The 11,511-nt window shown below is 37.7% G+C and overlaps 1 protein-coding gene across 10 annotated transcripts in view; it reads right to left on the bottom strand.

Moving 5' to 3' along the window:
- Nucleotides 1-310: 310 nt before the first annotated feature.
- The window catches only part of piezo2b (piezo-type mechanosensitive ion channel component 2b), a 126,443-nt gene continuing 115,242 nt past the window's right edge, over nt 311-11,511 (bottom strand). For all 10 annotated transcript variants that reach the window (XM_016677433.1, XM_016677438.1, XM_016677435.1 and 7 more), the window contains 11 exons: nt 10,767-10,914; nt 9,635-9,846; nt 8,822-8,980; nt 8,092-8,239; nt 7,451-7,639; nt 6,476-6,583; nt 6,157-6,350; nt 4,681-4,800; nt 4,366-4,439; nt 3,002-3,200; nt 311-1,538 (listed from right to left, as the gene is read on the bottom strand). In XM_016677433.1, the coding sequence (XP_016532919.1) occupies nt 1,286-1,538; nt 3,002-3,200; nt 4,366-4,439; nt 4,681-4,800; nt 6,157-6,350; nt 6,476-6,583; nt 7,451-7,639; nt 8,092-8,239; nt 8,822-8,980; nt 9,635-9,846; nt 10,767-10,914 (1,804 nt within the window). In that variant the 3' untranslated portion in view covers nt 311-1,285. The remainder of the gene's footprint in view (nt 1,539-3,001; nt 3,201-4,365; nt 4,440-4,680; nt 4,801-6,156; nt 6,351-6,475; nt 6,584-7,450; nt 7,640-8,091; nt 8,240-8,821; nt 8,981-9,634; nt 9,847-10,766; nt 10,915-11,511) is intronic.

Genomic DNA, 11,511 nt, shown 5'->3' with positions numbered 1-11,511 from the left:
AATCAAATTCCATGAAATAATTTAGTTTTCTTTACAAATCGAATAACTTTGTATTTTACTCCCCAAATTCTTCCTCAAAGTATCTAATAAAGTAACCTTTTCCTTAAAACTTTCAAACTCTCTCCTCATATATCTTCTCTCTTTTTCATATTTATAACATTCTTAGTTTTGTCTTATTTCAAGTTTGTCAAGATATTTGCAGTAGAAACCAGACAGACGTACCTGGTCGGATTTGGTGTTTTTGTAGTGTGGCCTCTAAATGCTGCAGCTGTTTTCCATCATCGTTTCTCCAAACAAAGCACCAAAGAAAAACCCTTTCAAGACATCTTTTATTTGCACATCTTGTCACATCGTCTTAATATACAGCTACGATTTCACATGTCATTCCTCGGCGCCCGGCCCCTTCGGTAACATGGCCCCCCTGTATGTACATGTTCTGAAAATTATTCATGGCAATAGTTAAGTTTTTCAGTCATGCTAAAATGTTATTTAATGCATAGTTTGGACCAAAGGGCTCGTGTCTCTCAGCCCTTTTTTGTGAGGAAGAGTTTTGTCTTCTTTCTGTGGGTTTATGGGTGATGAAGACTCAGATTGAATGGATGTAATCGATTGGCAATAATCTTATTCTTGTGAAAGAAACCCCCCTCCCCCCACCCGTCCTTCCCAAATGTGCAGTAAACAAACTTGACTTCAGTCCGTCTATTTATATTTCATGCCATTTAAATAGTTCTCACCTTTTCTACAGTCACATTCTTTTAGATGCGTTAAAGCCTACAGGTACGACACAAACGTATCGGTGAAAACGGCTCTTCCTGAGAAAGATGTGTGATTCTGAGCAGGTTCAGTTCTTCTCATACAAACAAAATAAGGCAAGAAAGTCTTTTTTTCTCATTTCAGAGAGCCTTGTGTAAAGAAATGTAATGTTTCTCAGTCACTAACTGACTTTTTTTTGTGTGTGCTCCCATCATTGCTCGGTCCCGATCCGACAGATCCAGTTTGGAGAGTCTGGGACTGAGCTCGTCTGGTCCTCACTGTGCTCATGCTCGTCAGTGGAAAGCCCTTAAATCGGTAAAGCTGCAGCCACGTTTCACGCTGAGCAGTAGAAACAACTTCTGCAGCTGAAGATTTGTGCTCAGTTTCGATCGCTGTCGCTGCTTTTCGTCCTTAACAAGTAAAATGTACCAGTTTTAGTTAAAATCAGTGTTTCTGCGAGGCATCATGGCCGACTGAGCGCCGTTTTGTGCTCTCGCAGTTCCCCTGAAAAGCTCCGAGTCGCCTCCGTTTGTCACTCGGTTTTCTCCCGGGTCCACTTGATCATGGTCTCTGGCGAGCGGTAGAGGAAGATGAGTTTGGCGTACATGTCCTCCTCCAGGTCCAGCTCGCCCGTCTCTCGCACCAGGAAGATGTCGGTGCACAGCTTGAGGATGCGGTCCACGTTGGGCAGCTCCTCGAACATGATGGTGTGCGAGATGCCGCTGAAAAACTCGCGCACAAATTTCCCGATGACCAGAACAACGGAGGCGTACAGACCCATGATTCTAGACGGGCACAAAAAGAAAGAGTCAGACCCGGTGTCAAGCAGCTGCCTTCACATTAAACGATTAATTGCAATTAATTGGATTGGTCAGAATAATTGCGATTAATCAATTATTGAAATAACAGCTGATTTCCCATCATGGGCCATCAAATTGCTCAACACCAATAATCCCCAACCAGACTGTCTGAAAGTTCAATATTGTTTTTACATGTTTAGCAATATATTATTTATATATTTATTCTAGTTTTTTTTTAATTCATATATTATGTTTAATTGACACTGAGGGCAACATAATCCACTGACTGCTTTAAAAAGACCTTAAATCATTTATTTTTAGCTACATTTTTGGTTCATCTTGGTTTTAATCTCTTATTTATGCAGCTATTCACTTAATTACTTTTGCTTGTTTTCTTTGTTTCCTGCCCTTTAAGATCTAAAGGTAAAAAGGGTATTATAAATAAAAAAACATTATTATTATGATTGTTTTTTCACCTGCACTAGTGACACTTGTATATATGTATATATACACTGCTCAAAAAAACACTCAAATAACACATCCTAGATCTGAATGAATGAAATATTCTCATTGAATACTTTGTTCTGTACAAAGTTGAATGTGCTGACAACAAAATCACACAAAAATCATCAATGGAAATCAAATTTATTAACCAATGGAGGCCTGGATTTGGAGCCACACACAAAATTAAAGTGAAATGTTCCCTTCATTTTTTTGAGCAGTATATATTAATAGTCACGTAGTTTTTCAGTATTTTTTGTATTCCGGTAACCAAGCAGTTGCATTTTGTAGCCAAATTTTGCTGTCCTGTCTTCATGCAATGGCAATGAAGTCAGTTTAAGTTTAATCTAATCGATTAATCATTAAGTGGAGTAAAAAACAGCAGAAACCGAACGTCTTTAAATCTAGACTGTTTGGATCTGGTTTTGTAACATAATAAATTGAAATTTTAATAATGGCTCTTTACTAAATGCAATGTTTAAATTGTTGTGTTTTAAGATAGCAGTTTTGTGTTTTTATATTTCACCAATTTAAATTGAGGGTGAAAACTCACCTGTGTGGAGCTACCTTCGATTAATATCAGCTGGAACATTTTACAGTGTAGTTTGTCGTTTGTTGTGCTTGAGTTGTTTTTTTCTTCTAATCAGGTAAAGCACTTTGAATGGAACTGATGTTGAAAATATGCAATAAGAATAAACAACTTGCAGGCAGAGGTGTTTTCTGATTGAGCGCAGGTGTTTTCTGATTGAGCGCAGGTGTTTTCTGATTGAGCCCAGGTGTTTTCTGATTGAGCCCAGGTGTTTTCTGATTGAGCGCAGGTGTTTTCTGATTGAGCGCAGGTGTTTTCTGATTGAGCCCAGGTGTTTTCTGATTGAGCCCAGGTGTTTTCTGATTGAGCGCAGGTGTTTTCTGATTGAGCGCAGGTGTTTCAGTTTGTCGGTGCGTACCCGTATCCGGCCAGGAAGCCCAGGCTGGGCGGGCTCACTTGGTCGCTGAAGATGTAGATATGCAGACCCGGTTCGCCTTTGGTACCGATGTCATCTAAGGGTCCGTATTTAAGCTGGTCCACGATCCACCACTCCTGGATCTGATCAGATTCGTTGTTGGCTCGCTTCAGAGTGAGGGAAACGTCGAACATGTTTTCACCTGAAAGGAAAACAAAACGAATAAATAATAAGGAAACAGGTAAGTCACTTTAAATCTAACAGTAATTCCACAAGTTAAAACATTTTAGTAGAAGTAAATAACTATTTCAGAATTAACTGTATTTGCATCTGTTTTTTGTTCTGTTTTTTTCTAAACTAAAATCACTTGTTTCACACTCAATAATAAATTAAGCATCAACTATTTTAGTTTCACAAATAAAATAATCAGATATTTTTTTAAAGTACAGGATTGTAGATCCAAAACTTCAACTGGTTTTAAGGCAAACAGGAGGAGTGTCCAAAGTGTGGGCTGGGGGCCATTTGTGGCCCCTGGATGGATTTTGTGTGGCCCCCAACTACGATTCAAGAAAGATGCAAATTCATCCCGGAGATACAGACAAAAACTTTTTACAATGGAAAAAATTAAGTATTCGTCTTTTTCACGATTTATTTACTTTATAAAAGGGCTTTAAAAGAAAATGACTCAAATTCTTTTCTTATAATCCAATAAAGTTGTTCAGTCGAGCCCAAAAGAATTCAAAATCTGGTTTAGTTCTTTTAATCCAGAGAAATCTTTAATATGTTTTAGATCTACGATAAAAAAACATCAGTTTTATACAATAAACAAACAAAAAACAAAAAATTGGACAACTTTATTGTAGCTTTGGTTTTATTTTCTTGTCCTGCAAACACTTTAGTCTTGATTTTGGTCAACATGACGAAACGTTTGGACGCCTCTGGCACACAGGTTACTTATAATTTTGGGCTCGATTCAAGAAAACTGAAAAAATATTTAATCTGTTCTCAACAATAAAAAGATTTAAGTCATCTGAAAACACTTTCTGTATTTAGACAAGTTTTAAGACAGCAATTAAAAGCAGATTTCGGTGCATCAAGGCGTACTTTAGAGTAGATGTGGTCCCAGTTACCATGACAACAGAAGGGAACCAGAAAGCGTGGTAAACATAATAATCACTTTGTGTTGCCTTTTACATTTTTCTGAGTAGATTTTAATTTAAAAGTCGTAGTTTTGTCCTAATGTATTTAATTTCAGTCATCGGAGAGGCAAAATCAGTACAAGTGCTGCAAATGGCCCTCGAACCGCGGTTTGAACAGCCTTGCTTTACAGGTAACCTTGTAATTTCACGACGATCGAGTTTTCTCACCGAGCTGTTCAACGGGTGTGGCTTCAGAGTCGCTGGGGGCTCGGATGTAGCGGGGAATGAGTTCTGGGATCGTCCTGCACAGAAGAAGAAGAAGAAGAAGAAGAAGAAGAAGAAGGAGAAGATCATGGCGTTGGCAATCCGTTTGTTGGAGCAAAACTGGAAGTGACTGCTGTTCTTTACTCTGTTAATTATGCTTAACAGTGCCAATTTTCCTCGAAAGTTTGCAAAAATCCAGAGAAAATACCCTCATTACAACAGGTATTCCATGTGCAGCGGGAAGGAGGGCGCCACCTGCAGGGAAGGAAGCTAACTTACACTTTTAACTCACTGGCTGTCCCATTCAGAAGCATCACAAGATCCCGCTTTGTGTTTTCCTCTAGACGTATCACATTTTTCCCAGATGCCATCTCAGATTTGGCACCAAGACTGAGGTTTCTGGCAACAGAGGAGGAAAGCAAAAAGTATGAGGAACTTTTCTTTAAGCCTCGTCTTTCTGAACGTGAAAAAAAAAAAAAGCAGAAAAAAGGAAAGACGCCATTAAGTGAAGGCTCAGAGAAATGCAAAACTGGAACTTGTTGCCTGTTTGGTCTCACCAGGCCCGTCACAATAAACATTAAATCAGTTAATCGCATCATAAATTAAAACAGGGCTGTCCAAAAAACCTAAAATCTAGCAAATAAAGAAGCCCGATATTTATCATAGATCCAAAATATCCAAGCAATTTTTACAATGTTTTATTAGGGCCATTGTAGATATAAAAAAGGAGTACATTTTGTGATTGTTCTCAGAAACTTTCCAGAAAAATTTTCAATCGACATCTGAAATTTTGAAATTTCCATTTTTTTCTACAAAATTTCTGATATTAAACTAAAGACTGATTTTTCTTTTCTTGAAAATTTCTGAGATTACTCTCAAAGTATTTTGGCAGAAGTGTGATACTTAATGCTACTTTGATTTAGCATGTTTGTTGTATTGAAAGAAAGTCACCCAGTTTTCAGTTTGAATAAATTTACTTTCAATAATAAAAACAGGGTCTGGGTCACTTTCTATCAAAATGTTTGCTACATTTAACCAAGTTTAAGAAAGAATAAAAGCTGATTTTGGTTCAACAAATCTGGCTTTTCAGTTGCAGCTTCTGGATAAACTTTTGTTTAAACTTGGTTAATAAAAGTCGAATCCTTTGTGATGTACTTTGCATTTTCCTCTGCAAAAAAAAATATTGGTAACAATTTTTACCCTGATTACAAATTAAACGTCTCCATCTGCTTCAATGGGGCAAATTAGTCCCATTTTTTGAATTGCAGTTGAGGGCCGCACAAAATCAGTCCAAGGGCCACAAATGGCCCCCGAGCCGCACTTTGGACACCCCTAAATTAAAAAAAAACCTCAATAATTTCCATTTGCTTTACTTGAAATTTTCTCTCTTTTTACTGGCCTTCAGTCTGGCGTTTTTGTTTTGTTGAAGAACAACTTTGTTTTCCGAGACGTCATAACCCATTTTATTTGTTGTTTTATTTTAGATATTTAAAATGTCTTCCACTTTCAGTGTTAAATGTTCATTAGAATTTGAAGTTTGATATTTGAGAATGGGACATTTTCATTATATCACTTGAAAATCAAAACAACAATATTATCGTTTATTGCTAGAAATTCTAGGATAATTCATTGTCCAGTAAAATTTGTTAAAGTGACAGGCCTAATTATTTAAATTGTCAATGATTTGGGGAGATTTTTAATAATTTTCCCCTAGTTTCTGTCCAACTTCTGCTTGTGTTTGGTAACAGATTTTACCTCTGCACAGTCCAGGAGACGGTTATCAGGAACTCCTGGTCTTCCCCATTCTCCCTTTTGTCCTTCGATCCCAACATATCTATCAGGGTGCGTCTGCTGGGCGGGCTGATGGTCCACAGAGAGTTGGAGCTGCCTTTCAGCTCCGCGATGATCAGATCCTCTGCAAAGTACGTCTCCAGCCACTGCACGGCCATCTGCCCACAGAACGACATGAAAACTGATCGACTCAAGCTTCACTTTAAACAGATGAATGACTGAAAACAGTTCGGCAACATTAAACACATAATACACACAACATGTTGTAGGTTTATAGTCTCACATTTGTTTTGGCTTCATCGAGTGATAGGAATTTTCTCTTAAATTCGACAAAGTCGGCCTCTTTCACAGAGTGGAGCTGCTTTTGCTGAGCACTCATGGTGAAGATGGGCTGTGGAGACAGAATTTTAAATAAATGCAAGTTTGGGAAAAATCTGGGTTTCATTTGCTGAAGTCAGAGTGATTGTATAAAGCAGGGTTTCTCCCAGTGGTTTATCAGCCTGGCGGGTCTCCAGGCTTTACTTGCTCCCCCACCAGGCTAGGCATCCTTTGTCTATTTATCATAGGGTTTTTTATACACCAGTAACAGTGGAAGCAAAGCAGTAGCAGTCAGTGGTGCAACAAATCTGAAGAGGCCTCTGACATAAGACTCATGACATGCTAACAGTTCAGTATCCAGGCAGCAGAGATGATATTCCACAGTAAATGTCCTGAATAAGTATCTTTGCTAATCCACCTTATTTGGTTTTGATGCTTCTTTTTAAATTTCTCTGGCAGTTTGGTTAGAAAATCAGGCAGAGAGACGTTTGGTTTGGGTCTTGGTCTGCATCCAAGGCATTACCAACTAAAAATCTCACATCTCACAGAAAATTTACTTGTAAATTAGTTTTGTCTTATTTCAAGTGTACCAGAAACTAGAGAAAAATATTTCACTACATTTTGTGTTTTTGTAGCAAACTGCACAGCATTCACACCTAAGGGGAATAATTGTCCTAAAAACACTTCAATCAAAACAACTATGAGTTAAAAAAAAGCTACACTTATTTTATATTAATTACATATTAAAAACTAATATTTCCTAAACCGGATGTTTTAAATTCAGTCAAATTGAAGGTCTGAGTTCAATAGAGTGTGAGATTATCCTTCTGCATAACAAAATAATTTATTTTAAGGATTTATAGACATCTTTAATGATGAAAAACATGCCAGTTTGCTCTGGACTGTGGGTATTTTTATGATTTGATAAAACTCTCAGTACCTGGAATCCAGCCAGGGTGATTGTGACGGAGACGTCCAGCGGCGCGTTGACGACGCCGGCCACAGACTTGACCAGCGACATGAAGAGCAGCGGGAACCAGACGATGCAGATGAGCAGCACCACGATCATCCCTCCCATCCCGTACTTCACCACCTTCTTCTTCTTCTGGCCTCGCGGCTGAGGGTACCTCTGCAGAGAGCGGCAACTGGTTATCACATTTAGTTGTATTTCTACTCTTGAGTGAAATTTCTGGATTTTCTACCCAAACATGTTTTAACCAAAAACTCAACAGACACAGACACACACCTGCAGTTTTTTGTTAAAGTTTCATATGTTTTTTACTTGAGTATAATTTTTGGGAACTCTACCCGAACTCTGCAGAGGGACAACATGAAGAAAATCGTTTTTCTGATTTTCTGCTTTATGTTTGCTTTGGTAAAACTACCGCAGGAAATGTATTAAGGGACAAATTAATATTTTGGAGGGACAAGTACAAAGTAATTTTTTCAACAAAAAAAATAATAAAAAAAATAAAAATAATATTTCAGCTCAAATTCCTGCATGACAAAAACAATGGTAGAAAATTAAGTGGAAGGAAAAACCTTGTTAGAATTGAGCTCAAGCAACAGAGACAGCCACACCTTCTCAGATTCTCTCCAACATTTGAGGATGAAAATGTGAGCGTATATGTCCTCCACGCAGATCCAGCTGGACAGGGACAAGGAAGTGTCGGTCCAGACCCAGTCCATCACCGCTCGCAGCTCCGTCAGGAAAGGCACCAGGCGGAAACTGAACAAGCAAACCAGACACATGAACCCAACTTTGCTGCCCACAAAGCATTTCCTCCAGCTATGGGGGAAGCTTGTTCAATTAAGAAAAAAGAAAAAATGTGACTTAAAGCTTCAAACCAAAGAAGGAAAGTTACAATCTGAACTATTCGTGTGGAGCTCCAGTTCAAGATCAAGTCAAATTCATTTGTACATTTCAGCAACAAGGCAAATCAAAGTGCTTTGAAATTGTTTCATGTGACAAAAGATGAACATCTGGATGAGTTTCTCTAGGACATTCGTCCTTTAATCCTGGAAATATTCTTCAGGTGACAGAAGACCAACTTTGTAACTGTCTTTATGTGGCTCTGACGGTTCAGATCTGACCAGAGTCAAAAGATGTTCAATATTACTTTCTTTTAAGAAACCCTTACTGAATGCTGAAACAAACAGATATTGTAACAGTTTAATGGGTTTTATCAGTGCATCCTGGCCTTTTAAAAACATTCAGATTTTTGATATGGCCCAAAATGAAAATGAGTTTGGAGCTCTGGACCTTTAGGTCCAAAGACAATATCTTCAGATTTAAAGAGTGTGAACTCACCCCTGGAACAGGAAGAGGTTGACGTAATTGTAGCTCTTGGTGAGGAAGTTTCCCAGGACCCGGGTTGGATAGCCGCAGCGGATCTGATAGGCTGACAGCCCGAAGTAGATGCACTTGACAAAATACCACATCTGGGCGACCGTGTTCTCACTGAAACGCCTGAGAGAGGAAGAGGAGGAACACAGGGGCACGAAGGCTGATATGACCTATTATCAGGAAAATAACCACAGTAGTCCTAACATATATTCCAGGATCTTTAAGGACCTCTTCTACAAAACTTACATTTTCCATGTCCATCTCAACTCTTCTAAAAACACTGAGTTAATGGTTTTTGGTGTCTGGAAAATTTGCCATTTCAAAAACCTACTGCTTATTAAGTCACATTCAGGAACTGAGCGTTACCTAGCAGCCCCAATCCAGCCCAGCCCAGCCCGTTACCTAGCAACCCAGGCGGAATTCTATGATATGTACAATGGCTACTGGAAAAGACAAGTGTTTTGTTGTTGATTTACCATCTAGAAACTACTTGATGCATTCTTGTTGGGTGTACAGGAGGCTCCACTTCTGCTTTTCAAAGATGTACGGCTGTATAATTTGCTTGCGACCACTGAGCTGGGGGGAGTGGCTCAAATTTTGTGCTCAAATGTAATGTGCATGTTTTGTATAGGCCATATCCTAACCTGCTCCAGGAAGCACAATAAATCACCTTTAAATAGAGAACCTTTGAGGAAAGTTAACATCCAAACTGGGAAAAATGTTCAAGGGTGTAAATACTTTTGCTGAATTTCATCAGAAGTCAGTTCACGCTCTCACTTTTCCGTGACGCCCGGCAGGATGAAGAACATCCAGAAGTGGATCCCGAAGACGAGGATGACCTGGAAGATGACCTTCCCCAGGACGGTCTTTCTGAGGTAGAGGGCCCGGTCCACCACCATGGTGCCGAACTGGATCAGAACCATGACCAGGAAGGGACCAGGCACCTGGTCCTCCGACAGAGACGACGTAATGTCCGCCGTCGAGTGTTTCTAAAGAAGAGGAAGAGGACGCTGAAGGTCAATTTAATGTTTCTCCATAAATCTGACACTTTTTAGTGCTGTTTGGCTTCCACTGTATTGATGGAAATTGCATAAAATTGTATCAAGTTTTGAATTTTTACATAATTCGTACACCTTTTTAAACTAAACATAGCAATCTTTTCATACTTTTGCTTATTTGTGCTCATTTAAATCACATTTTCTAACCTTATTGCAATTTTATTTATATTGTGCTTAAACCCTTTCAGCATTTCATGTTTAATTGAATTTTTTTTATTCTTAGTTTAAATAAATAGTGAAAAAATAAATCAATAATGTTTTGGCAACTTTTTAACAATATTGTGGAAAAACTAACCGATTCATTGCTGAATTTTTTTTTAAACTAATACTTTGTTTATGATCACTCAAAATATCCATATTTTTGCAAATGGAATAAAAAAATTATTTATTTTGTTTTCTTTTTCGGCATCCCCCCCCCAAAAAACAACAAAAAAGAACAAAAACAAAAACAACCCCCACACAAGATTTAAATAAAAAATGTCTATCCATCTATGCTTGCTGCCAATTCTTAAAAAACACAAAACAAAAACAACAACAAAACTTTTTTCCATGATAGCATAAAATAGTTTAAAATAGAGAGTAAACAGCCAGTAGAGCTGCACAGTATTTGATATTTATTGTTAGGAAGTTAATTAAGGTCAATTCTTAAAAAAAAAAAAGTTTTGTCTTCAAGGAATTTATTTATGAATGAATTAAAAATATATATTTCTAAAGAAAATAAATGGCAGTTCAGTTATTAGAACTGGTTATAAATTTGTGCTAATGCATGTTGAAGACATTCTAAAAAAATGCAAACATAAAAGCAGTTTTTGTGTTTGTAATTTAAAGAGAATCTAAAATCTAAAACTCACCCCAAAGGCCCAGAAACCGAAGACGATGATGATGAAGTCGACGGTGTCGGCGAGGAACATCAGGACGTAGACGTCGGTGACGGCGCTGTACTCCGGGTGGATCAGGTTGTAGAAGAACTGCTTCATGGGAAGGTAGAGCTCCAGAAACCTGCAGGGGCCAAACAGATGTTATCCATCAGATTTAAAATCAATCACTGAGTCGAGAACTGGGGTCTGTTCTACTTTTGTACGTTTTCCCCAGAATAAAATTCAAGCACTTTCAAGGTGAGTTTTTAAATTCTGGAGATAAAAACAACACAGATTAACTCAAAAAGACATTTTTAATTCAGCTTCTCTCATTATTAATATTAGTTTTGTTGTAGTATTGTAGATAAACTAAAATATAGCAAAATTTGAGAACAAAACAAAATTCCCCAATTTTAACAACAATGTTTAATGTAAATATAAAAAATAAGACGATGAATAATTCATTGAGGCATTAATTATGATAAATATTCAATAGACTGAAACAATCCAAACAATTCTAGTTAAGGTAAATGACCTCTCTGCTTAAATTAAATGCTTAAACACAATAAAGAAAGTTACAAAAATAAATATCTAAAAAAATAGTCTTGCTAAGTTTTCTGGCATTTAGCAAGTAGAAATAATTTTATCTAAAACAAGAAAAAAATAGTCTGATTTAACTTCAGATAGGAAAAAAAGACTATCTTTTCATCAGGTTATGAAAATTATCTGATCGATACTG

Source organism: Poecilia formosa, unplaced genomic scaffold (assembly GCF_000485575.1).
Source record: "Poecilia formosa unplaced genomic scaffold, Poecilia_formosa-5.1.2 Scaffold156, whole genome shotgun sequence".
NCBI lineage: Eukaryota > Metazoa > Chordata > Actinopteri > Cyprinodontiformes > Poeciliidae > Poecilia > Poecilia formosa.
The sequence above is the reverse complement of the archived record's forward strand: the minus strand, read 5'-3'. Positions and strand labels throughout refer to the sequence as shown.